The sequence below is a fragment of the Vanacampus margaritifer genome, chromosome 1, assembly GCF_051991255.1.
Source record: "Vanacampus margaritifer isolate UIUO_Vmar chromosome 1, RoL_Vmar_1.0, whole genome shotgun sequence".
In the NCBI taxonomy this organism is placed as follows: domain Eukaryota; kingdom Metazoa; phylum Chordata; class Actinopteri; order Syngnathiformes; family Syngnathidae; genus Vanacampus; species Vanacampus margaritifer.
This window is the reverse complement of record NC_135432.1, coordinates 63,283,895-63,311,886: the sequence shown is the minus strand read 5'-3', so window position 1 is coordinate 63,311,886 and position 27,992 is coordinate 63,283,895. Positions and strand designations below refer to the sequence as shown.

General features: G+C 38.0%; 1 protein-coding gene across 1 annotated transcript; it reads right to left on the bottom strand.

Moving 5' to 3' along the window:
* Nucleotides 1-24: 24 nt before the first annotated feature.
* On the bottom strand, nucleotides 25-23,872 carry galnt16 (UDP-N-acetyl-alpha-D-galactosamine:polypeptide N-acetylgalactosaminyltransferase 16). The gene is made up of 15 exons (XM_077560026.1): nucleotides 23,369-23,872; nucleotides 18,528-18,697; nucleotides 17,330-17,428; nucleotides 17,180-17,247; nucleotides 12,721-12,786; nucleotides 11,995-12,116; nucleotides 10,446-10,533; nucleotides 10,204-10,288; nucleotides 6,792-6,895; nucleotides 6,218-6,344; nucleotides 5,309-5,401; nucleotides 4,200-4,283; nucleotides 2,868-2,994; nucleotides 2,557-2,673; nucleotides 25-1,239 (listed from the first exon to the last, which is right to left on the bottom strand). Exons 1-15 carry the CDS (start codon nucleotides 23,567-23,569, stop codon nucleotides 1,096-1,098), a joined length of 1,695 nt encoding a protein of 564 aa, XP_077416152.1. The 5' UTR covers nucleotides 23,570-23,872; the 3' UTR covers nucleotides 25-1,095.
* Between the last annotated feature and the right edge of the window lie 4,120 nt (nucleotides 23,873-27,992).

The following is a 27,992-nucleotide window of genomic DNA, read 5'->3' as shown; positions in this document are numbered from 1 at the left end:
GTATTTAAAAAAAACAAAGGAGGAGAGATTTTTGTTGTCACTACATTTTATTCGTCAAGTGTACTTTATACACACACGCACACACACACACACACACCAAGAAAATATCAAGCAAATATCAAGCAAATATAAGCTTTAAGTATTTCCATGACATGTTTATGACAGAACCGGAAGAAAGAAATAACATTCTTTGGGTGAGTGCAACCATGCAGAACAATAAATTAAAACAACATCACTTGACCACAGCTTTATGCCCATCAGGCCTCTTACATTTTTTTTTTAAAGGAGACATATTATGTTTGTTTGTTTGCACAATCGAGCCATTGAGAAATAGTGTGGCCCAACACAGTTTTTGTCATTTTACAGGAGAATGATTAGAAGACTTATAATTACTTATGAAATCTGGCGGCTTTATATCTTGCTGAATATGACTTCTTCTAGAAATGTGTTTTTACTCTTTAATTTTGCTCTACAATTTGGGCCAAATTGGTTGATTACTGATCTGAGCTGATCATTGATACTGAGTGTGTGAGGGTGGTATTATGTAATTTGCCAAATTACGACATCACAGTAGGGCAAAAATATGTAACATTTGGCTGCTTTATTTCACCCATGATTGGTGGACAGGCACTCCGAGCATTTGGCGCCCTCCCCAAAATGTTTTTAATTGTCTATAAATACCACAAGATGGCGGCAAAGTGCTTTTCCTAACTAACAAGGCGATGGACTGACTAACTTAAGCTCCTCCCCTCAGTTTAACAATTTCTTGGCTCCATGATGCCACCAGATGGCGCCAAAGCCATATTTCTATATCAGACAAGGATTTGGCCCGTACACAAAAAGATTGGGTAACAGACAGTAGACACCCCCCACCCCACACCCAAAAAATCCACAAATATGCAGGGGTTAACTGTACAAACATTAAAAAGTCACATTTCCATAATATGTCCCCTTTAAGGAATGAACATGTGAATGTAAAAAACAACAAGTTTAGTTTAGAAGAGCTGCAGCCTCCTTTAAAGATGGAGCATCCTACACTGCTCTAGAAGCAAGGCCAAGGTAATCCTTTTATTTCCGGAACCTTTCTTTGGTCCTTCAAGTGATGATCTGAGGCTCCCAGGTCTGGCTAGCCACCAGGGGGCGACACTGGGCGATGACAGGTGGGCCTGGCGGGGTCTGACTATCCAGACATAGACCGCTGACCGTGTGCTGCAGGGCCGAGCCTTTGGGCTTCCATTTCTGCACAAGAAGATATGAAATGCCATGAATCCGTTCTAGCGTCCCCAAAAACTTGATAAAAAAAAAAAGATAGTACAAAATAATTTAATAGAGTTTGGAAAATAGATAAATAATTGAGTAGTCTGTGCCTCATGATAATTCAATGGGCATTTTTCCCTCACATTTAAAACCCGAACCCTAGCTTGTCATGCAAACTTAATTTGCAAACCCCTAACAAAACAAGTCAATGAAACTCAATATTGTTCATTCTCCAGTGGGACAAACATCCCGAGCGGAGCCAAAATGGCCTCCAGCGGATAAAGGAGGACGTGCGCGGCGGCCCGTACATGTGCTTCCACTTAATCGCGACTCGTTCCTCGGTGTCGTAAATCACCGGGCGGACACGGGTCCGCGCGGAAAAACGAGGCCGAGGGGGCGGCGCGAGGTCACGGCCGGCGTCGACAGATCGCTGATAACCGAGCTGCTCTTATGGCCGCCATTTTGTGCTCATTCCGCATTGACGCGAGGGCCCATTAAGATGATCGACAGGATGAGAAAGTAGTCAGCGTTCCATTCAAAGTCTTTGAAGCGCATTTTCTCTTCAAAGGGAATCAATTTTTGATTGCGTTGTTATTCTCCGTTTTATATATTTGTATAAGTGAACGCGTATGTGTGATGAGAGCGTTAGGTACCGGGCATCGGAATCGGTCTCATACTGGCCTTATTTTAAGGTATTGGGTACTCGTGGAGCCTGCCGATACCAGCTGTCGGTACTTAAGGCAAAATAAAAACATTTGACATTGAGTAAGTCCTCCATGGCAGTTTGACACACACAGAAAGATCGGTCATTGTCCAGAAATGTTTTAAACAAATTTTTTAAAGCAGGCTTGAAACCTCCAGTTTAAAACCCCTAATTTGAATCCCTACCACTGTCTTCAAATCCCAATAAAAAACCCTAACCCTGGCATGAAACCCTTATTTAAAACCATAACCCGGTTTTAAAACCTTAATGTTGTCTTAAAATCCTAATTTGGAATTTTAGTCTTGTCATTAAATGCTAACCCAAAACCTTAAACCAGGCTTGAAACCTAACTTTGGAACCCTAACCTGGCTTGAAACTCCAATTTCAAATTGTAAACTTGTCTTAAAAACTCGGTCAAAAAAACCCTAAACCTTTTGACCACAACCCTGTTTTAATACCCTAACCCCAATTTGAAACCCTAACTTGAAACCCTAATCCTGTCTTAAAAGAAACCCCAATCTTTGCTTGAAATCTTAAATCAAACTTGAAACCCTAACGTTTTGTTCAAAACCCTAACCTCAGGTTGATGCACTGACCTGTCGAGGCTCTTTGGCGTTGCAGGGCTCCATAGTGACCTTTGACCCCGCGGTGAAGAGCGTGATGGCCAAGCAGAGGTCGTGCTGCCGAATCAGTGGCTCAATTAACTCCCACCTCTGAAAAACAAAACACAAATGTCAACCAGAAGCAACTGTGGTTGTGAATTTAAACAAACTCTAACCCAGGCTATAAACCCTCCCCCTTTTGACCCTCAAAATCCAAACCTGGGCTTCAAACCCTAATTTAAAACCCTCAACCCTAATCTTAGGCTGAATAATGACCAATGACCACTCAGTGCCCGAGCCCTGACCTGCGCCTGTGGCCTGCTGCCTCTGACCACCTTGCACTCCGCCAGGCCGAGTCCATCCGTCCCGCGGGTCTCCAGGCACAGCGTTCCCTGTCGCAGGACGCTGGCCACGGCCTCTTGCTCGGGAACTCTTAAGGGAAGAATTGAGGCCAGTCAGCATTCGTATTGAAAACGCTAATCGAGCGCCATCGCCTTCGACTGATCATTAAATGTTGGATTGAATTGAATTCATACTTGAATTTGGAATTTTATTACTTAATCAGGTTTTATGTATGGTTATATAAAATATTGTTCAGTCAGTCCAGGCAAAGTGTTAAGGGGGCTCTGGTCCCCCCCTGGCCCCCCTCTAGAACCGGCACTGTATTCTATTTAGGTTATTTATAATTTTACTCATAATTATCCATCTCGCCCTCCATTTTCTGAACCGCTTATTGTATTTCATTTAACTGACTTCAAATGTATAATTGCAATATTATTCCATTCATAAGCATATTTGTAATTTTACTCAAATGTATTTCAAATTCAACTTAAAAATTAAAGTAACTCAGAATTTTATGCTAATGTGTAATGTCATTGACACATATTAATTCAGATTTTTTTCAACTGAATTTAATGTATCATTTAATTGAATAATTGCATTTAAAATTGCAGTTTAATGTAGAATTTCATGTATGATTAGATTCATTTAATTTACTCTTATTTATAATTATATTTACCTTACCGGTATTCAAAATGCGTATCTATAGTATTATTCAATTTATAATCATATTCATAACTTGAGTACCTTTTTAAATGTGTTTTAGGATTTTATTATAATGTAGTGTATAATACGCTTACTGTTATTGAATTCATTAATTTTATTTAACTGTGCATGTCATTTACCCTTAATTGAATTCGTTTCGCAAATTTGATTATGTGAATAAAAGCTGAGCTGCTGAAACAATCCGGCATGAATCATTGACTTGATCATTAGTGATTTAGGGTGTCATGACACCGCCTGTGTGTTTACTCTGGCTTGACATGCCAGGAAAAAAAAAGAAAAAAAAAGCAACAAAAGGGAAACCTAAATTTATAACCCGGCGCCCCCTGAGTTTATCTTTTGGTGATTCACCATTTTGGCCTCTGGACTTAATTGATCCAATGTGTGAGTACGCGAGAGATTTGTGCGACTGTGATTTCGTGCAACGTTAACAGTTTTGCATCGCAGCATGCGGTACAGCTAAATGCACTCATAAAAAAAGCAAGTCACATCTATTTGTCACACGGCTGGACGAAGCTAAGAATGTGGCAAGGATTTTGGATGGAGGAAATATGAATGAATGGAATATTGGGCACCTGAGCTCAGGGTAAACATTCTCCATGTACCAGCGGAAAGGTTTGCAGTTCAGTTTCCGTCGCAGCGTCAGACGGTCGGCTATGCTGCACAGAGACAATGACATGTTATAACGCAACAAAAATAAATGCAGAAATACTAGAGTTGTCAAACGATTAATTTTTTGGATTAATCGCTTGATTAAAAAGGATTTTTTTTAATCAACATTTTTTTTGATCGCCAAATTGGAAGAGCACCTCTCTAATGTGTTAATTGTTTCAACATTTAATGTCACGGGGACGTCTTCAACATTTTTCTATCCTCTGCACACTCTCATCCTCCTCTTTTTCTAATCAGTTAATTACTTGCATAATTTAAAATGGGGGGGGGGGTGACCCCAATATTTTGACGTGAACAAATATTCTGAATGTCATACACAATAACATTAATAGTGTGATTAATCTGAGATAATTTTTTTGTGATTAATCAACATTGACAGCACTAATAAATACATCTACATGAGAAATGGATAAAAAAAAATAAAAATCTTATTTTTTAATTTGTAAGATTTGCCTTAAGATTTGTTTTGAGGTTGTTTCCAAAATTTTAACGGATTTTTTTTTTTTTGAAATCCGAAGCATTTTGTTTTTGAAAAAAATAAATAAGTATTTTGTCTCTAACAAAGTGGGCATCGTGTTTTCTTGAGAACAAATTTTAACGGACAGTTTCTTGCAAAATTAATGTAATTTTTAAAAAACGACTTAAAATAAAGAAAAAAAACATTTTTTCTGACATAGTGAGCTTTATGTTTCTTGAGAACAAATGTTGAACAACAAAGTTAGCATTTTGTTTTTTTGTTCCCTTAAATAAAATTAGCATTTTTTTTAGCGTGCCGTTATCTTGCTAGTTAATTTTTTTATGCATTCTGTATACTTTACTTACGAAAGTTTGCATTTTCTTTTTTGTTTCCGACAAATTCATTTTCAAAAGGTTTAAATTGGCATACTGTCGAAAAAAAACACACAAGCTTGCTTGAGAGAAACTTTTTTCAACTAATTTGAAAAAATTTAAACTTTTGCAAAATAAAAGGTAAGATTCTTGTTTTGTGAGATTACAAAAAGTACATACAAACCTGCCGAAAGCTTTGCCTTGTGCTGAAGGTCTGGCCGAGTAGTAGTACTGCTTGTACTCGTCCATCCACACCTCGGCGGCTCGCCGTGTGTTCCTACACACGTACATGTCACATGATGTCACAGTAATCTCACACGTACAGCGCATTCGGAAAGTATTCACAAGCGCTTCATTTTTTCCAGTTTGTCATGTTAAAACTTTATTCCTAGATGCAAAAAAAAAAAAAAGTTTTCTTCTGTAGATCTGTGCCTACGGACAATCTTCTCTCAGACGGCCTACAGAGAATTCCATTGATTCATGCTTGGTTTGCGCTCTGACAGGCTGTGAAAACGTTTTAATAAATTAACTCATTCACTGCCATTGACGCCTATAAACGTCAAAAATTCATTTGAACTATTTCTGTTAGTTAAAACTTAATTTTTTTCCCACTTTTGTTAACAAGAATATGAAAACCTAGCCAATTTTTTTTTTAACAATTTTTGGGGGAAAAAGAAAAGATTATTAAAAATTAGGGGCGTCAGACGATAAATTCTTTTAATTGCAATTAATCGCATGACTTCAATAGGTAACTCACGATTATTCACAAATTTTACATCTTTTTTAAATGTACAATATTTTTTTCTAGGTTTTCATGCTCCTGTTAACAAAACTGGACAAAAATGTTAAAATAATAATTAAAAAAATCTAGGTTTTCTCACTAAAGTGGGAAAAAATGTTAAACTAATAGAAATAGTTCAAATTAATTTTTGACGTCTATTGCCGTCAATGGCAGTGAATGAGTTAAAAACCAAAAATGAAAAATCACTAAATGTGTGTACTATGTAGAGCATGTTTGTGAAGCGCACGGCTGCCGCTGCCTTCATGTGTTTGTATTATTTTGATCATATTAGGGATTCTGACCCGGACTCACTTGATGTAGGTGAGAGCGTTGCCTTCTGGGAAGTCGTACGGGTGTCGCTTACGGAACACGTGCCCCACGCGACTGCACGGCAAGATCTCCAGACTGCCGCCGCACATCCATACGCGGAACGACAGCTCTGGCAATGATAATAATAAGAATGTTCATCCTCCTCCTCATCTTCATCATCATCATCATACATTTGAGTGTGAAACGTGTCACTGAGCATCATTGAATGCTCCAGTGCTGCACAAATGGCAAAGACAGGAATATTATTATTATTTTTTTTTTTTATAGCTTGGGATGCCAACGCATCCAAGAGTGGCAGGAATGCGTCCAGCATGCATCACCCGATTACGTCATTTGTAAAATTTGTCATGTTGGTTAAGTTACGCTTTCAAATGTCAACTTATTGGCGGGAAATCAAGAACTTGGCTGCAAAGCTAATGGGAGCAAATTAACTCCTTGTTGAATTCTTTTTTTTAATTTTTTTTATACATTCCAATACAAAATGTGAAAATAAATAATTGTAGAGGGAATTAATCTCTTGATGATTTTTTTTTTTTTTTTTAAAAAAGCCTCTCACCAAAGTTCTCCCCACCCCAGATGTCCATGTGGGTGTCGTACTGTCCAAGATGGTTGAACCAACTCTTGTCCATCGCAAAGATACCACCCGCAATGACCGGGGTTCTAAAAAAAAAAAACACATTTACCACTATTACCATGAAAGTTGTGAGCCATTTCTTAGCATTGTGTTTCTGAACAAATTAGCATTTTGTTTCCTTCTGAATGTTTTCCTTTTCCTGTGAACCAAATTTCAACATCGGATAGCATTTTTGTTTCAGTGAAAGATAGCATTCTGTTTCCTTGTGAATGAATTATGAATGACATTATTATCTTACTGAGAAAATTAGCATAATCCCACAAAAACGTCAGAAAAGTTAGCATTTTGTTTCCAACAAAGTTAGCATTTAGCATTTTGTTTCCCGGTGAATGAATTTTGAATTCGGCATTTTGTTTTCCTGTGAACCAAATTTGAGCAACAACGTTAGCATTTTGTTTCCGACAAAGTTAGCATTTAGATTCTTGGAGAATTTAATGTGAACTAAAGATTAGCATTTGGTGTCTAACAAATTTAGTATTTTTTTGACTTGAGTACAAAATTTATAAAAGAAGAGTTGGCATTTTGTTTTTGTATTTTTTTTAATACAAAATTAGCAAGTTAGCATTTTGTTTCCCCGCAAAGTTAACATTTATTTTCCTGGTGAATTTAATTTCTGAACAAATTAGCATTTTGTTTCCTTCTGAATGTTTTCCTTTTCCTGTGAACCAAATTTCAACATCGGATAGCATTTTTGTTTCAGTGAAAGATAGCATTCTGTTTCCTTGTGAATGAATTATGAATGACATTATTATCTTACTGAGAAAATTAGCATAATCCCACAAAAACGTCAGAAAAGTTAGCATTTTGTTTCCAACAAAGTTAGCATTTAGCATTTTGTTTCCCGGTGAATGAATTTTGAATTCGGCATTTTGTTTTCCTGTGAACCAAATTTGAGCAACAACGTTAGCATTTTGTTTCCGACAAAGTTAGCATTTAGATTCTTGGAGAATTTAATGTGAACTAAAGATTAGCATTTGGTGTCTAACAAATTTAGTATTTTTTTGACTTGAGTACAAAATTTATAAAAGAAGAGTTGGCATTTTGTTTTTGTATTTTTTTTAATACAAAATTAGCAAGTTAGCATTTTGTTTCCCCGCAAAGTTAACATTTATTTTCCTGGTGAATTTAATTTCTGAACAAATTAGCATTTTGTTTCCTTCTGAATGTTTTCCTTTTCCTGTGAACCAAATTTCAACATCGGATAGCATTTTTGTTTCAGTGAAAGATAGCATTCTGTTTCCTTGTGAATGAATTATGAATGACATTATTATCTTACTGAGAAAATTAGCATAATCCCACAAAAACGTCAGAAAAGTTAGCATTTTGTTTCCAACAAAGTTAGCATTTAGCATTTTGTTTCCCGGTGAATGAATTTTGAATTCGGCATTTTGTTTTCCTGTGAACCAAATTTGAGCAACAACGTTAGCATTTTGTTTCCGACAAAGTTAGCATTTAGATTCTTGGAGAATTTAATGTGAACTAAAGATTAGCATTTGGTGTCTAACAAATTTAGTATTTTTTTGACTTGAGTACAAAATTTATAAAAGAAGAGTTGGCATTTTGTTTTTGTATTTTTTTTAATACAAAATTAGCAAGTTAGCATTTTGTTTCCCCGCAAAGTTAACATTTATTTTCCTGGTGAATTTAATTTCTGAACAAATTAGCATTTTGTTTCCTTCTGAATGTTTTCCTTTTCCTGTGAACCAAATTTCAACATCGGATAGCATTTTTGTTTCAGTGAAAGATAGCATTCTGTTTCCTTGTGAATGAATTATGAATGACATTATTATCTTACTGAGAAAATTAGCATAATCCCACAAAAACGTCAGAAAAGTTAGCATTTTGTTTCCAACAAAGTTAGCATTTAGCATTTTGTTTCCCGGTGAATGAATTTTGAATTCGGCATTTTGTTTTCCTGTGAACCAAATTTGAGCAACAACGTTAGCATTTTGTTTCCGACAAAGTTAGCATTTAGATTCTTGGAGAATTTAATGTGAACTAAAGATTAGCATTTGGTGTCTAACAAATTTAGTATTTTTTTGACTTGAGTACAAAATTTATAAAAGAAGAGTTGGCATTTTGTTTTTGTATTTTTTTTAATACAAAATTAGCAAGTTAGCATTTTGTTTCCCCGCAAAGTTAACATTTATTTTCCTGGTGAATTTAATTTCTGAACAAATTAGCATTTTGTTTCCTTCTGAATGTTTTCCTTTTCCTGTGAACCAAATTTCAACATCGGATAGCATTTTTGTTTCAGTGAAAGATAGCATTCTGTTTCCTTGTGAATGAATTATGAATGACATTATTATCTTACTGAGAAAATTTGCATAATCCCACAAAAACGTCAGAAAAGTTAGCATTTTGTTTCCCGGTGAATGAATTTTGAATTCGGCATTTTGTTTTCTTGTGAACCAAATTTGAGCAACAACGTTAGCATTTTGTTTCCGACAAAGTTAGCATTTAGATTCTTGGAGAATTTAATGTGAACTAAAGATTAGCATTTGGTGTCTAACAAATTTAATATTTTTTTGACTTGAGTACAAAATTTATAAAAGAAGAGTTGGCATTTTGTTTTTGTATTTTTTTTAATACAAAATTAGCAAGTTAGCATTTTGTTTCCCCGCAAAGTTAACATTTATGTTCCTGGTGAATTTAATTTGAACTAAAGATAAGCCTTTGGTGTCTAACAAATTTTGCCTTTTGTTGACTTGTGCACAATTTTTTAAAAAGAAGAGTTAGCTTCTTTTTTTTTTTGTTGATAAAATTAGCAAGTTAGTATTTTGTTTATTTGTTTTCTTATTGTGTTTCCTGGTGAAATAATTTTGAACAAGAGAGTTGGCAGTTTGTGTTGAACAAACTATTTTGTTTACCTATGAATTCATTTTACAAAAAAAAGTATTAGCGTTTTGTATTGACAAAGTTAGCAAGTTAGCATTTTGTTTCCTGGTGAATTTAATTTGAACAAGAGAGTTAGAGGTTGAAGGTTAAAGTACCACGGATTGTCACACCCATTTGTTTATAACAATGTTAGTATTTTACTTGTGAATGGGGGAAAAAAAGAGCTGACATTTTGTTTATGAATAAGTTAGCGTTTGTTTTTGTTAATGAATGAATTTTAAACAACAGTGTAACGAACAAAGTTAACATTTTGTTACAAAGTTAGCATTTTCTTTGAGCAACATAGCTTTTTTCTCTCTTAACAGTTAGCATTTTGTTTCCATGTGAACAACATTTGAACGACGTTAGCATTTGCTTCCGACTGCGTCATCATTTTGTTTCCTTGTGAAAAAAAAATGACACACGACAGTTAGCAAAATTAGCATTTTGTTTCCACCTGATTGGCTGCGTGGGGTCACTCCTGGCCATTTTCTGCTCAATGGGAATCTGCTCCCATTTAAAATGAAGACTCCAGTCAAATCCTTGTGAGAAACAACAAGAGGCATCCGTCACACAAACGTTATGCATCATTTTGGTTGATCGTTTTAAGTGAGACGAGAGGGAACTTCCTCCTCCTCGCCAGCTGTGCTCGCAGCTGTTGTGTTACCGCGCTGGCGGGATTTCAGCGTATCCTCTCACCTCCTCTCAAGTCGGCCGAGGCGGCCAAGTAAGCGAAGTTGTCCAGGCTGATGACATCGATGATGGGGCTCACCACTCGCGTATGGTCCTGCGACAACATGGGCATCAAAAGGCTTAGTAGCTGTTCCTAATATTTTGACCTGCGGCAAGGGGTGCTCGGCTGTGGTTCCGTGCCCAGCTGTCTCCACTTACGCCTGTTGTTGTATTGTTTGTACGAGACCGCAATCCTATTGCTCTCAAGGTGAGCGTGTCTCACGGCACTTATAAACATGATGTGCTCAACGCGGATGACATGTTGCGCTCTGCTTCTCGTTAACATTCCCCTTTTTCAAAAGCGGGATACATTTCGAGTCGAGGGGAATATACTGACATGGGAAAGCACTGGTACCAGGCAACCGGAAGAAAGCATTTCTAAATCATTATTCACAAGCCAGTAAAATCATCAGTTCATTCTGAGGGTTTTGCACGACCGAAAAGACACATTTTGCATTGAAATGCACATTTAAGATAGGCAGCACGATAGTGGACCCACCAAAAAAATATCAAGAAACCATAAAGGCTGCCATTTTGGTACCCATTTCGGCTTGTTAGCAACTTCTAGAACTTTTTTTAAATTATTATAATTCAGCCTCCTACGCTACTTTCACTTTGTAACATTAAATGTGTCCGACTTATCTCGATTCACAAAAAAAAAGTGTGGCGAAGACATGCTTGAAAAGACACAGGAAGTCTACAATTTTAATTCCGTTCGGTCATTTTAGAGTAATTTCAACCAGTTTGTTTGACGTGTCCTTTAACTCATTCACTTGCAGCCATTTTCACTGAAGCAACCCCCTTCGCTCTAGGCTGTTTTACTGGATTCTGACTGATTTTACAAGGCCCACAGAAAATTGTGTTCTATTGCTATAAAAACATGGAGGCTACCAAAAGAAGGATTAGAGTCTCTTCTTTCATCAGGAAAAAGGGTATATTTCTATCTGTTTCTGTTTTGCAGCAATTTCATCATTATTCACAAATCTGTTTAAAACAGTGGGGAAAGAGCTTTTCTTCAACATGGCCCTGGTTGATCTCTTTTGCTCTGCTGCCACCCGCTGGCCGTTTTTCTATTAACTACTATTGCTTCAACCATTCTCTTCAGTTCAGAAGCTGCACCAAAGCCTTCTGTATGCTCTAGCATAAAAAAAACTTGAAAAACGCATAAATACGTCTTTGGGAGCAAGGTGATATTTTAAATAGAACGTATTTATCCGTTTTTTGGGAGCAAATGAGTTAAGAATCGATGAATTTGTCCTTGGGATTTTCAGCCAGTGCATGGAATGTGCTGTACAGTCTTCCGACTCCCACGGTGTGTGTGTGAACGTGCTAAGGGGGAATGTCGTTCCCTGGCGGTTTGCCTAATCCTATTGGTGGGAATCTTTCTGCCGCATTACAGAAAGACCGAAATGAAAAATAACATGCAGCCTGCAGGGATGTGAACTCAACATCACTAAACAACACAAATCCCGACAACGGAAGACAACGTAGTCTTTGTGTGTGTGTGTGTGTATACCTCTTTGATGCGCTTGATCATTGGCTGCAGCCAATCAGTGTTCACCTCACAGTGGCTGTCCAAGAAAGTCAAGATGGGGGCTGAGGCGGAGTTGGCTCCTCGAACGCGGGACCGGATAAGCCCTAAGGGAACGGTGATGCAAGTGTTTTCTTTTGGACAAATTTTGTATTTTTGCTTCTGACAACGTTAGCATTTTGCTCCAGAGAATGAACCCCCCCCCCCCCCCTCTGCACTTTTCTTACCTGTTCAAACAAGTTAGCAATGTGTTTGTTTATTGAACATACAAAACAAGCAACAGAAGACATTTTGCTCAAAAGTAAAAAGAAAGATTTAAAGTTATCATTCCGTTTTTTCCTGAAAGAATTTAAAAGTAAGAGAACGAAAAAGGCGTCTCTTACTCCACTTTCCGCTCACGGGCGTCTTGAAGTTTGGGGCGAGGGTGCGACAACTCTGTGGAGATGTCGAAGGGGCCTGAATGTCTTAAACAGCTCAGGGAAACATTTGCTGTCAAGTTGCGAATATTTGGTCCATGATGCGCTTGTGTGTGTGTTCGTACGGCACCGAGGCCTCCGGCGGCGCTAACACGTGCTGACATGCCGTCACCTCTAGTTTGTTCCGCGTTACAGCAGGAAAATTGTTGAAACCTTTCGACACCTTTTTCGCATCATCGGTGACACGGCGTTGCCAAAGTGGCGTTCCATTAATTACACACACACACACACTTACCCTCTCTCCTGCCGTTCCTCAGGCAGCGCACTTTGGGGATCTGAGCAAGCAGCTGGCAGTCGTCGGCTGAGGAAGACAAACAGATTGTGTCAAGGCGGAAGGCGGACACACACTGAGAAAGCTGGATTGAACACCGCTTAAATGTACGCAAAAAGTCTGACAATTTGGTTTGAAGCGGACATTTTGGCTCAGTTTTGCACAGTTCGCACTTTGTTCACAACGTTAGACTTTTGTTCATGACAAAATTAGCAATTTGCTTCCTTGTGTACACATTTTGAATGACAAAGTTAGCATTTGGTTTCCTTGTGAACACCTTTCGAAAAACAAAAGTTAGCATTTTGTTTTTGACAAAATTAGCATTTTGTTTTTGACAAAATTAGCATTTTGTTTCCCGACAAAGTTAATTTTCTTCCGACAAAGTCAGCTTTTTGTTTGGCCAACAGTTAGCATTTTGCTAACAACACAGTTGGACTTTTGTTCATACAAAGTTAGCATATTGTTTCTTTGTGAACACATTTCGAAAGACAAAGTTAGCATTTTGTTTTTGACAAAATTAGCATTTTGTTTTTGACAAAATTAGCATTTTGTTTCCCGACAAAGTTAATTTTCTTCCGACAAAGTCAGCTTTTTGTTTGGCCAACAGTTAGCATTTTGCCAACAACAAAGTTAGACTTTTGTTCATACAAAGTTAGCATATTGTTTCTTTGTTTACACATTTCGAAAGACAAAGTTAGCATTTTGTTTTTGACAAAATTAGCATTTTGTTTCCCGACAAAGTTGATTTTCTTCCGACAAAGTTATCTTTTTGTTTGGCCAACAGTTAGCATTTTGCTAACAACAAAGTTAGACTTTTGTTCATACAAAGTTAGCATATTGTTTCTTTGTGTACACATTTTGAATGACAAAGTTAGCATTTGGTTTCCTTGTGAACACCTTTCAAAAAACAAAAGTTAGCATTTTGTTTTTGACAAAATTAGCATTTTGTTTCCCGACAAAGTTCATTTTCTTCCGACAAAGTTCATTTTCTTCCGACAAAGTCAGCTTTTTGTTTGGCCAACAGTTAGCATTTTGCTAACAACAAAGTTGGACTTTTGTTCATACAAAGTTAGCATTTTGTTTTTGACAAAATTAGCATTTTGTTTCTCAACAAAGTTAACAATTTTCTCCCGACAAAGTCAGCTTTTTGTTTGGCCGACAGTTAGCATTTTGCTAACAACAAAGTTAGACTTTTGTTCATACAAAGTTAGCATATTGTTTCTTTGTTTACACATTTCGAAAGACAAAGTTAGCATTTTGTTTTTGACAAAATTAGCATTTTATTTCCCGACAAAGTTGATTTTCTTCCGACAAAGTTATCTTTTTGTTTGGCCAACAGTTAGCATTTTGCTAACAATAAAGTTGGACTTTTGTTCATACAAAGTTAGCATATTGTTTTTTTTGTGTACACATTTCGAAAGACAAAGTTAGCATTTTGTTTTTGACAAAATTAGCATTTTGTTTTTGACAAAATTAGCATTTTGTTTTTGACAAAATTAGCATTTTGTTTTTGACAAAATTAGCATTTTGTTTCCTCATGAACAAATAAAAAATTACACATTTAGCAACATCATTTAGCAGTGTTTTGTGTAACTTTGTTGTGGTAATTCCCAGAATACCTAAAAAAAAAAAAGGCTCACTTTCTTCATGAGTCGTTTGTTCAGGCATAAGAACAGACACACACAAATCAACGCACACACACGCACCAGCAGCTTAGCATTAAGAGAGAAGCAGCTGATGCATTGTGGGTATGTCCTCGTGTCCTCGTCCTCCCTGCAAGCGATACGTCCATCCACACTTGTAATCCTCACTGATTGAATGAGATGTACGCACACTACTGCTTTTTTTTTTTTTTTTTTTTTAATACTGCTTATATCAGACGCGCGTCTGTGCGCGCATGAGACAGGAATGGAAGTGTACCCGCGTTGCAGCGATACTCATAAGTTTGTGTGACAGCTGGTGATGTGTGTTCTTGTACACTGCTGCTACACACAGCCTCATCACATTCTTACTCTATCGTGTCACTTCATAAATAGTACATAGCTTGCAAATACTGAAAAACCGCAAGTAATTGACAATGTGCTTTAGAGTTATTGACTATATGAATAAATTAAAATCGTAACACACCACAAATTCTATAATGGAAACTGTTATATCCCCAACTTAATAGAATTTCAAACTCATCTTACATTACCCAAACTAGGCTAAACGTAGCTCATCGAGTTCAATCATCTTTCCCTTGAAATGAATTTAATTCCTATTAATCAATTTCACTCCCACTTGAACACCAAAGAAAGTAAAATTAGCACTCTACAATATTGAACTTTTGTAAAATTATGCAGTCTTAACCTGACCAAATAGAATGTGCAAAAAAAATTTGTGTATCATGATTTCACTGGCCATTGACAATGTGCTCCTTCAGATGTATAAACCTTGGCCACCAGGGGGCAGTATAATACAAACATAATACACAAAGAAGAGTTTCACAACTACGTGACTCAGTAAGCTGCAGTAATGCTAGTCATTTTTCAAAGAGGATACAAAAACAAAAAAAATATTTTAAAATATATTTTTTTAGTGAATTCACGAATCGGAAAATGCCAACGTTTGAAGAATTACAGCAAAGACATTAAAAAGTTTTTTTTTTCCAATACAAAAAGTCCCCTGAAAACGATTTTCAATTTGATTAAAAAAAATAAAACATGCGGGTAAGTAAGAGAATGATAAAAAGTCATGATTATTTTTCGCATTAAACCAAGTGTTGCTGGTGTTAATCAACATCAGCTAACAACGTGAAGAGCCCGAGGCGTGCCAATCTCGTTGCCGGTGGACGGATCACGACCCTGTGCTAATTAGTCCTCTCTGCATTAGTTGAACATAGAGCTAACGGTTCACACGCCCTGTAATGGCCTCTGCACGCACGCTGAGTTACAAGCGCACACGCTGAGAGGTAACGCAGCCAAACACACGTTTAAGCACAATTGTGTATTTGCAGCTCCGATTAATGCCGGGTTTATGTGGAAATAACAACCTAGCCAAAAATACCAAAGGACTAGCAATACAACACTCACTACTGTTACTACTGTTGTTGTTTAATTCCAATTGAAGCATAAGGCAGACAGTCGTTAAGTGGATGTTATTTATCATCTTTCATGAAATATTCATAGTTTTGACTAAGGTAGAGTATCAATTCTAATTTCCTCAATTGCCATTCGATTCACAAGAGCTCGGTTCGATTCGATTCGATCCAATTCACTTCAATTCAATCCGAAATTGATTAAATATGGCACATCAATTCTTCTTAATGTCAAGGACATGATAAAAAAACTCCATAAATATTAAATTCCCAAGTAAGGCAGTAAGCAAGTGTTACACAAACATTGACATCAGCAAAGATGAGATGAAAATATTTTCATAATCTATTTCAATAATTGTAAATATAATTTTTTTATTTATTTTTTTAAATCGGAATTGTCTTAAAGTGCAACAAGTCTGGTATTTCGTACATTTAAGGAAATACTTGGAAATTCATAAGAACAGTCAATTTCAAGAAAACAGTAAGGTACAAAAAAAATCGGCCTTTAAAATTCTATTTTCTTGAGAATTTATGTGAAAAAAGAGATGTATAAAATAACCGATTCATGTTTTTATGAATAGATATCGGGCTTGAAAAGGAAAATCGATTTGATTCTTTTTTTTTTTTTAATCTAGCCCTAAGTTTTGACATATGTATGGACTTGGCCCACTATTGCACTAAATCATTTGAGTAGCCTACTGTGCATGATGCCGACTGAAAATCTGAAAATCTAAAATTAGTAATCATTGCCAGATAAATCACCAAGATATAAAGTTGTCATTTTAATGATTTAAAAAATGATGTCATTTTAATGTGAAATGTTGCACCATGTGAAGTATATAATGTGCACGCCAGCTAATTTTACAACAATAATGCAATAATAATAAAAAAAAATTAATGTAATGATAAAATTTAAAAATGTGTCATTTTTCATAACTCCTTTGACTATAATTATATTGAAGGTGAATTTTCATCCCATATTCGCCAGCCCTGAGAGTCCATGGCGCCTTTAGCATCTGCCTAGCTTGCCTCATGCTTTATAGCGAAAGGACAGGGAGAGTTGCTCGCTGAGCTGATGTTAATGAGACGTGAGCGGTGGAAGGAAAAAAAGATGAGGCAATCGGGGAGATCATGTAATCCTGTTAAGTCTCCACTTAATCACCAGGCCTCCATCCAACAACACATGCCTTGCCCTCACCGTGCACACATTAGGCGCTACATGCTAACTTTCTTAAATAATGGCCTGTATTGAATCCTGCGTGTGGTTCCTTTTCTGCGCTTATCAGACACGAAACCCCCGCCATGCTCACTGAGCTGAAGTCCTGACGGGATTTGCTTCAAACTCACCGTCGGCGCTGAAGTCGTCGATCAGGATGATTTCGTGAATGAGCTGCGGAGGACTCCGCATCAGGACGCTGCCGGGAAACGAGAAGTAAACGTTGGCCTATGCGAATGGCTGACGCGGCTAATGCTAAATGCTAATTGAGGCGCTATTACCTCTTGACGGTGCGCAGCAGGGTGGAGCGGGCCTCGTTGTGGAAGGTGATGATGACGCTGGTGGCCGGAAGGTCGACGTCATAGTTGAGGGAAGCGCACCTGTGGAGGAGAAATTCATTAATTACTTTCTATGTCTATATTAAACGTAACTTGCAATATGAGATGTTTCATCTCTAATCGATTGTCCTGCCATTGTTGTCATCTAATTGGAGTCTTCACTGTTGCCTGGGCTTCTGTCGCCACGGCGATGAGAAAATGTCCGCTTTAAAATGTCATCTGCTTCCGTAAAAATATGGGGGGAGAAGATAACTATTGCGTCAACTCAGCGTTACGCATTATAGAAGTGTTTATTGAATTTTTTTACACAAATAATTTAATTAAATAAGTAAAAATTGTTAAATGAACCATATTTATTTGAAATGTTTGTGTTTGCAACAAATCAAGTAATCAAATGGTAAATGAGATAAATGAATATAAATTAAAAAAGAAATAAACACATTTAATTTCATTCAAAATATTTTAGGAAAAATACACAATTAATAAATTGCATTATTGCATTTATTTTTTAAATATATGAATGAAATAATTTATTTTAATGAATATTTTATTTTTAATAATGAAGTACAAGAAAAATGCAATTAATTTAATTTTCAACTTTTTCTCCAATAACTTCATAATTGTTTAATATGTGGGGGAAATTGCTTCGTTTACTAATTCCATGCTACTATTCACACAAAAATCAACACACCAATTAATAAATGAGATAAATGGATTAACAATCAATTTTTTAAAATATTAATAAATTTGAATGTTGTTGAACCAAATGTAGGGAAACTACTGTATACTGCAATTGATTTAATTTAAATTATTTTACCAATAATTTAATATTTGTAATGCACATTTTTCATTTGACTAATTACATGCTGTCATTAACAATAAATTCACTAACCAATCTATTTGATGGCTGAATAAAATACATCATAATAATAAATATCCATTTAAGCGACAAATAACAAATAAGACAGCACTCCTGCTAATGAAAATGCTCGGTGGCCGGATTAAAACAATGCAGTGGGCAATGCCCCCCCCCCGCCCACACACACACACACACACACCCCCAACCACCCTGCACTTTTGACACGATTGATCTGAAGCGTGATGTGCAGGTGCAGCGTGTGGCGCGTGTGGCGCGTGTGACCTGTAGTGTCGGGTGTCCCTGAGCGGTCGCTGCGCGCCCAGTCGGTGGCTCTCGATGAGATTGAAGGCGTGCTCCCTGTACGGGTCGTCTCCGGGCTTCAGCTGCTTGGCGTCCAGGTATTTGTTCTCGTCCAGGCTGCCCAGCAGAAGGTCCTGGGGGGGCTGGCTCACCTGACCGCAGCACGGGCGCAGACACACACATGGAAATAAAAGCTTTTAATAAACTGACCACAGCCTGAATGGAAAGTAGAAATGTGTGCAGGGCGGGGCGGACGGCGGCGGTGGATCCCAGCGGGTATCCTCCAACTAACTGTTTACAAGCTAAACAAAACAAAAAAAAGAAGACATTTGATACAAGTGCATGTGTCATTAATGGAACCTGGAGAAAAATACATAAAAAATAAGCTGCCAAACCAACTTAACAAGCAACATATTCACAAATTATCTAACTAATCAATCAACGGCTAAATGAACCAACTAATAATTGTTTCAAATTAAGTAACCAACTAACGTGCAACTAGCTGACTGACTAACTGACTGACTGACAAACTCACTAATAAATGGAAAAGTAACAGATATACACACTAACAACTAACTGGCTGGCTATTTAACTCATAAATGGACGAACAGAAAAATAAATTGATACACTAACTAACTAATTGGCTGGCTGGCTAGCTGACCTAACTGGCTAACTATTCTCGCTGATTATCTAATAAATGGATGAACGGACAAAGAGATGAATACACTAACTAACTAAGTTAGACTAACTAACTAACTAAGTGGCCAGTAAACTAACTAAGTAACTAACTAATAGGCTAATTAACCAGCTAAATAACTCTCTCACTCACAAACTGACTAACTAACTGGGCAGTTAACTAACTAACTCATTATTCAACAAACTCAGTAGCTAATTAACCATCTAAATAACTCACTCACTCACTCACTGTCTAACTAACTGACGAACTAAAACAAAGTAACTAACTAACTGGATGGCTGACTGACTAACTGGCTAAATCATTAATAAAGGGATGAACAGGCAATGTAATGCATACACTAACTAACTAAGTTAGACTAACTAAGTGACCAGTAAACTAACTAACAAGCTAAATAACTCACTCACCCACTGACTAACTAACTAACTGGCCAGTAAATTAACTAACTAACTCAGAATTTAACAAACTCAGTAGCTAATTAGCCAGCTAAATAACTCACTCACTCACTGTTTAACTAGGCACATGTAATTAATTAACGAATGGACGGACAAGTAAAATGAACAACTAACACACGGATCAACCAACCAACTAACTGCCTGACTGACTCACTCACTCAAGGTAAACTACTGGAAAACAAACTAAGTAAGGAGGTAGAGATGGAGGTGGAAAATGGGTGGAGGGATGGATTCTGTTCATACCGCCTAATTTTCAGAATTTTTTCATTGATTTTCACATGAAACGCGATTTGCATAGAAAATCTCCGTGATAGTGATTGTTCTCTTTCACGATAATGCAGCAAAAATAAAAGAATACTGTATGGACAGTTACAGCCTCATAAAAGTTATAGCATACAGAAAATACCAACGTCACAACTTCAGTATTTTCAAATTCAGCAACATCAAAATACCCTAAAACAGTTGAAACCTTCATGGCACCAAAATGTGTTGACCGGTGTACTGTAACAGCTCGGTGGACCAAATAAAAGGAACCGAGTGGGCATTATGTGACCTTACACGCCAGTTTGTTTATGAGCTCAGCAAGGACACAAAGTGATCGACTTTCCGTGCGAGTCCTAACTGACTGAACGCCATTTGTCTTTTTTAGTCCACTTGAAAGCAGACGGCGTCTTCATGTTTCATTCATGCCAACTGAAAAGTGCCCGACAGCCTCGCCTGGATGTTTTTTTAGGAGGATGGGTGACGGTTTTCTCAAGGTAGTGACAAAGGTGAAGGACCTTGCGGTGGAGAGTAAAGCCAGCGTGCTCGCCTTCCAAAGGGCAGCTGTGGTTGCGTAAGGTTTTGCACACATTCCGAGCAGCTTTCTGAACGGGAATATTTTGGGAGGTGTTTCGGTTTTTACTTCCCGTCATTCCCGGTAAACGTAAATTTGCCGTCAATTATATCTTCGATATTCGCAGGCCGGCCCGGTCTCTATCCCGGCGAATAACGGGAGTTGACTTGATCCAACCAATCATCCATTTTATGTTGGGTTATTAATACTATTTCCATTAGTTTCACTTTTTTTTTATTTTTACTTTTGTTAACAAAAGTATGAAAAAATATTTTTTTTAATTGTACATTTAGAACAGATATAAAATTCGTGATTAACTCTTTGACTGCCAAAAACGTTAAATAACGTTTAGTAAAATCCTATGGAGGAGTGCCAAAGACGTTAAAAGACGTTTTTTTCAAAACAGAGGTGAAACTAACCATTTTCTATTGTGGATTACTGAAAAACGGAATAAGGTAGAAACAAACTTTTTTTATTGATGAAAGATGAGAGTCCAATCTTTTTTTGGTAGTATGTGTGTTTCCATAGTCCAAATACATAATTTTCTATGGACCTTGAAAGATCAGTCAGAATGCTTAAAATCGGCTGGCACCCACGGCATCCCTTTTCTGAAAACGTCTGGCAGTCAAAGAGTTAATCGTGAGTTAACTAGTAAAGTCAATTAATTACAATAAAAAAATGAATCGCCTGATGCCCCTAATTAAAAAAGAAAAGATTATTAAAAATTTGCACACATTCCAAGCAGCATTGTGAACGGACGATTACAATTTTTAATTGTAATTAATCGCATGACTTCAATAGTTAACTCACAATTAATCACAAATGTTGTATCTGTTCTAAATGTACAATTAAAAAATATAGGTTTTCATACTTTTGTTAAAAAAAGTTTTAAAAAAAGAAAAGATTATTAAAAATTAGGGGCGTCAGATGATTAAAATTTTTAATTGTAATTAATCGCATGACTTCAATAGTTAACTCACGATTAATCACAAATGTTATATCTCTTCTAAATGTACAATTAAAAATATATAGATTTTCATACTTTTGTTAAAAAAGTTTTTAAAAAAAACATTTGAAACTAATGGAAATAGTATTAACTCATTGTCTGCCATGGACGTTAAAAGACGTCAAGTAAAAACCTACGGAGGGCCGCCAATGACGTTAAAAGACGTCATCCAATTTTTTTTTTTTTTTTTTTTTGAAACGGGTGGAGGAAAGCCTTGGCCAGCTGTGGTGAAAGTTTAAAGCAGATCTAGTTAGCCTAATGACTATTTTTGGCCCCTAGATGGCAGCAATGACTATCTTTTGACAAGATTGGGTAGGCGTCAGTAGAAGACGTGAGGCGGAACTAGAGGGGACAATGGCTGGGGAAGGGAAGAGAACATGGCGACCGGTTGCAAGCAGCTCACACTTGGGAATTTTTTTCAAAGACGAAAGGCATCGACCAACGCTAAAGAGCACATTGATGACGACGATGATCATCATCGATGATGATGATGGTGACTCCGAGGTTGACGCCGAAGTTGGAAGCGCTGACGCGGCGGCTATGACGACGTCATAAAGGTTCACGGGCTAGCGATGCTAACACCGGAAAACGCGGAGCACAACCGAGCACGCTCAGGCGGACGTTCAATTGGACGACGAAGAGTGCCCCGAGTCCAATGCATATTCATCGGAGGAGTGGGTACAGTCTGCTACTTGCTATTCCCCGGAAAAAAAGGCCGTCAAGAAAGTGTAACGTCTGCACGCGAAAGGAGCCATCACAAGTGAAACTAATCTGTTGTGCAAATCCTGCTGCGTCTCCTTGCACGCATGGGAGCGTTACAAAAAGAAAAACTGTATTTGAAACATCCACATAATTGTAAGTAGTACCACAGTTGCACACATTTGTAAATAGTTTGCGAAATTGTTTTGTCAAATTGTTACACTGTTGAATGGAAATAAACGTATTTTGCAATCCAAAAACACTTTTTCATTGTTGGTGAAAGCGTTTTACAGAAGTAAAGCACTATTTAGGTGTTTGTGGCATCATTCATGTACAAAAAGAAGTGTAGAATTCACTAGAGTGCATGAAATAACATCGTTTCACAAAAAGCTCTTTTTCTCCGCTTTTTGTTTCAAAACAGAGCATTTGGGTGAAACTAACCATTTTCTATTGTTGATTACTGAAGAACGGAATAAGGTAGAAACAAACTTTTTTTTCTGATGAAAGATGAGAGTTCAATCTTTCATTTGGTAGTATGTGTGTTTCCATAGTCCAAACACAACATTTTCTGTGGACCTTGAAAGATCAGTCAAAATGCTTAAATCGGCTGGCACTGGCGACATCCCGTTTCTGAAAACGTCTGGCAGTCAAAGAGTTAATATTGAATTTTTGACGTTAATGGCAGTGAATGAGTTAATTAATATACCGATTAAAATGTTTTTTTGGAATTGCATTCCACCAAAAATATATATATTTTTAAAACAAAATCGTTATCGGTCAAGCCCGATACGTGATCTGTATGCATTTTTGGCCGTGCCCTCCGCCCCCCTCTTGCAACACTTGGGCTTGTTTTACCGGGGCCGAAGGTGCGTTCACGGACACCTGACTGCAACGCGACACGGGGCTAAACAATCCACCAGCTGGCTCTGCGTGCAACCCGAGAGGCGCCCACCACAACAGCCTCCGCGTAACACCACGCAGGCAAGACTTAAGGGAAAGCCTCTTAAACAGGTGCCGGCGGGAGGCAGGCAACATGCCGGCACCGCAACAAATAAACAAATACGATCATCAATCACCATCACGCACGCAGCACGCACCTTCCCGCAGTACAACCCCAATAACGCACGGACTCACTATAAGCGGGATGGTCCTGTCGTCCCGGTGGATCTCCAGGCGTCCACCTCCCTGGTGGTGGTGGTTCCCCGCTGACGAGGGCGCAGACGCCGCCGCCGCCACCGCCGTCGCCGGCTTGCTGTCCTGCCACAGGTAGTAGAAGGTGCCCAGGATCCAGGCGACGGTCAGGATCGCGATGGCGTTGGCCCGAATCCTGCGCATGGTGAGCCCATATAGGGGGGGCGCGGCGGGGTGGGGGGTGGGGTGGGGGTGCCGCTCCGGAGCCCTGGTGCGGACGAGGCGGGCGTACCTCAAGCCCCTATTGAGTCCAACTCGACAATGGAGGGAGGGAGAGAGGAGCGTCGATGGCGATGAAGAAGAAAGGAGAAGAAGGGGGAGAAGAGGAGGACGACGCTCGCTCGCTCGCTCGCTGCCTCCCTGCCTGGATGGAAGGCGGCTGGATGGAGGGGTTACGCGGTCCTAGCGCCGACGGGTTCAAGCGAGATGTTAGAGCGGTTATGATGGAAGTCTTCGCGTCCAATCCCTGTTCAAATGCCAGGTTTTTGCGGTGTTTAAAAAAGATAAAGATTGACTTTTTCTGATTAATAATTCCCTCCGCACCAGTTCTAGCTGAAGAAAAACAGCACCAATGAAAAAAACCAAACATTCAAGGCAACAAACTTGGCTATAATTTTAAATTGGACAGTCGAACAAGTTTTTTTTTTATTTTGTGACTACAGAAGCAGTAGGAAAAGCAGACTAGAAGGTGAGCTTTATTTGAGGTTAGTCAGAACCACTTCCAGGTTGTTTTTCTGGACTTTTATTCATTCAATGTGGAGGGTATTATGAACAGTTCCAAGTAGCGCATCACAGTATCAATATTTGATCCAGCAGTATCACCATCACTATCTTTAATGCATAACAAGATATAACTAATATCAATATTGGTCCAGTTGTATCCGTCTAATGTATTGCAAGAAATAGCGATTGAATTGCAATATCAACATTTGATCGAAATGAACTGCAGGCAAAGCTTTTTTTCCCTTTGTCAGACGGTTCAGGCGCAACTTATGAAGTGTCTGGTGACCGTATTACATCTTTCCGCACAGCAGATGAACTCATGTAAGAAGAACACTTTATCTACTGACTTATCACTTGCTTTTATAAAAAATAAAAAAAAAAACCCTCTGTTGATTTATCTGTGGCTTGGCAGCCAGCTGCAGAGCTTGCAGAGGTCCTCAGTGCACATGCAGCTTAAAATCGCATTTTTGATTTACGCCCTGTGATGAATTGAGCCGCTGAGAACTACAGCTGAATTGGCGAACTCCATCTGTGTCATTTTGCAGAAGATCGATTTAAAGAGAGAGAGTCATTTGTATGGAAATGCTGACTTGTTTGGGATGTTTTTTTTTTTTTTACAGAAATTGTGTTTTTCCTCAGATTTGAACAGAAATGTAAAGATTTGTGCAAAGTCCAAATAGTATACAAATATATCACTATATCATGAAAGATGAGAAATGAGATGTGTATATATATATATATATAATTTTGAGTTAATTTAAAGTTCCTTTAACGCCACTAATTTTTTTTAAGCGCACGATTAATTACCGCCCCTTATTTGGAAAGCCTGTGCTGGTGGAAAACATCAAAATTTAGCAGTATTAAATGTAATAATAATGCATATATTTGTGGAGCCTCGGGTCAAGTTGTATTTTACAATTTAAAAAAAATGTGCCAGAATTTCACAAGTCACTTCATGTTAAAGATTAGATAGCTCTTAATAGGAAAAAGAAAAATGCACTGAGCTGTCACCAATGTCTTACAGATGCAATTATGCCATCTAGTGGCAGAAAATGACATCGACACAAATCAATAACACTCGTTTTTACAGTACAGGGGATCTTTTTCTTTTTTTTTACTCATTTTTATGAATTATTATGAAATTACTGTATCATTGACTAAAAGGTGCAGCCATATTTCTATTAGTTAAAAAAAATCCCTATTATATTAACAAGATTAGAAAAAACTATTTATTGTATGTTTCATTGTACATTTAGGACGTTATGAGATTTGCGATTAATCGTGAGTTAACTATTGAAGTCGCCTGACACCCCTAATATATATATATATATTTATTAGTGTCAAAAAACAATTTTAAATCCCTTTTATATTAACAAGATTAGAAAAAAACAATTTATTGTATGTTTCATTGTACATTTAGGACGTTATGAGATTTGCGATTAATCGTGAGTTAACTATTGAAGTCGCCTGACACCCCTAATATATATATATATATTTATTAGTGTCAAAAACCAATTTTGAACCACCCTTCAATCACCTCACAGCCCATGTATCGAGATACTTATCGAAGGAAATACAATATATACATATACACCTATCTATTCATTAAACACAACATTTTTTGTTTGTTTTAAGTTAAATTAAGTTTTCAATACAGTCGTACACGAGGCTTGCATGTAACGTTTCGACACATCGTCAGGGTTGTGGCGCTTGTCGAAATCTCCCAATTCAAAATCTCACAGAAAAAGAAAAAAAAAGAAAGAGAAAAGACAATAAAAGCAGCAGCGGGCAGCGAGGGCGGGACAGGAAGGAAAGCCAAGACGTCCCTCTGAAGATTACTGGGTGCACGCACGCTCGTGCGGTTTGCGGCGAGGTCATTCGTACATAAGGACACACAAAAAAAAAAAAGTTGTCCATTTTGTATTTGAAAAGAATGCTGGCGACCGAATGGCTCGGATGCTTACCACACTTCCTCCGATGCTTGTTGCTGGGCAGATTTTTTTTTTTTTGTCTGTCTAGCAAAAACGTAACCACTATCAACAAAAATCGGATTTAAAAAAGTGAAACATTGGTACACACACACACGCGCGCGCGCGAGCGCGCGCGGAGGCTGACATGGAATTCCTGCACGATAACAGTGTAGCTTGGCAATATTTACAAGTTCAGTCTTGTGTGTGTGTTACGCTAACAACAGTGTTGTCAAAGAGCAAGCACTAATATTTGGACACACGCGATTGTGTTTTGGTTTTTTTTGGGGTGGGGGGGCATGCTGTGATGATTTAGAGTGTTGACACCGAGAAGACATTTCTTTAGCAAGTCCTCTCGAGCTGACATCAAAGTGTGACATTTGAAGGCACACTACAACCAGAAGCACACGAACACGCATACACATGCACGCACGCACTTTCTCCATTGGAAACAATGGAAATGGAACTCATTTGTACAGACAAGCAATAAAAACAACAAAAGACAAAACATGGCTGATTCGGCCGGCTACCATTTTTTTTTTTTTAATTAAGAAATAAAACCAAAAACCCCAAACATGGCCAAATTAATTCAAAACAAAAATGTGGATTATTAAAAAACTTTAATTTTTTATTTTTAAATCATACATTTTTGGATTCTATTTTCCCAGACGTGTTTTAAAGCGATCGGCACATTCCCGCGTCTGCTGCGTGAAAGCGGGTGAAGGATAAAAAGAGATGCCGCGTGGCTGCTTGCACTCCCTTCTTGTATAAAAAAAGAAAAGGAAAAAGATAATCTTATTAAAAAAATACTTCAATACTTCACACACAAGGGCGTGATGTCGTTAAAAGCCTGCTGGGACACATCAGATGTTAAATTGTAGACCTGGATTACAGTGGATATAAAAAAGCGACACTCCCCTGATCAAATGCCAACTTTTTTGTGATTAACATCTTAGCTGTTCACAATTGGTATACTCATCGTTTTCGAACTGGATTCGGGTTCTACTAACTTTAACTAAAAAAAAAAAAACGAATTTTGCCACTTCTTGTTAAATGAAGATGACATCACCTGCGCTGAGGATAGGTAACGACCAATCATGGCTCAGCTAACCAAACTCAGAAAACAGGTGAGCCGTGATTGGTCGTTAACTATTTCCCCAGCACAGGTAACGTCATCTTCAATCGACAGGAAGTGGAAAACTGTGTTTTTAAACTTATGAATTATGCATGAAGTTATGACTTATGCAGGAAGTTCTCAAATTACATCTAAAAAAGTTTTTTACCCTGCGACACTTTTCGCTCATTTTGTTCCCATTCCAAATTGATGACAAACTCGAAAGCAGACACGGCTGTGTCAAAATCTCGCTTTTTGCTGGGCTCTATGTGAAAAACACATGCGGAAAAATCCTGTCTGTCTCGCCAATTGTATGGAAAGTGTGTGAACGCATTTGTTGAGGGAACGACTATTATGGCAATCCGGTGAAAAATGGGCCGGTTTTAACACGCGTGGAAACAAAATTCCTGTCTAGACACGCACACATATACACACCTTTTCCCACTAGTGAGCATCTGAAGGGCACCTGATGCTTTTTACAGGACAGATCGCAGGCAACACGTCAGATTCCACGCGAGGGCACCAGTCAGCAGGAAGTGACGTCATCGGTTGCCGGGGAGTCCAGCGTGTTTGTGTGTGCGGTTTTGGCGGTCCAGCTGGCCTGCCTCGGTGACAGCTGCGTGTTTTCCTTTGAAACCGCCACACCGCGACGGTTATAGCAGACTGTTTGGGGAACGTGCTGACTCATGGGAATCACGTTACTTTCGAAGGGACGTTTTCATTGAGTAAGGATAAAAAAAAAAAAAAAAAAAAAAAAAAAGTT

Coding starts and splice junctions, on each gene's coding strand:
- galnt16 (XM_077560026.1), bottom strand. CDS start 23,569: ATGCGCAGGATTCGGGCCAACGCCATCGCGATCCTGACCGTCGCCTGG. Junction 10,289..10,445: donor CTCGGCCGACTTGAGAGGAG/GTGAGAGGATAC, acceptor GTTTCTCACAAG/GATTTGACTGGAGTCTTCAT. Junction 6,896..10,203: donor GACCCCACGCAGCCAATCAG/GTGGAAACAAAA, acceptor TTTTTTTTTTAG/AACCCCGGTCATTGCGGGTG.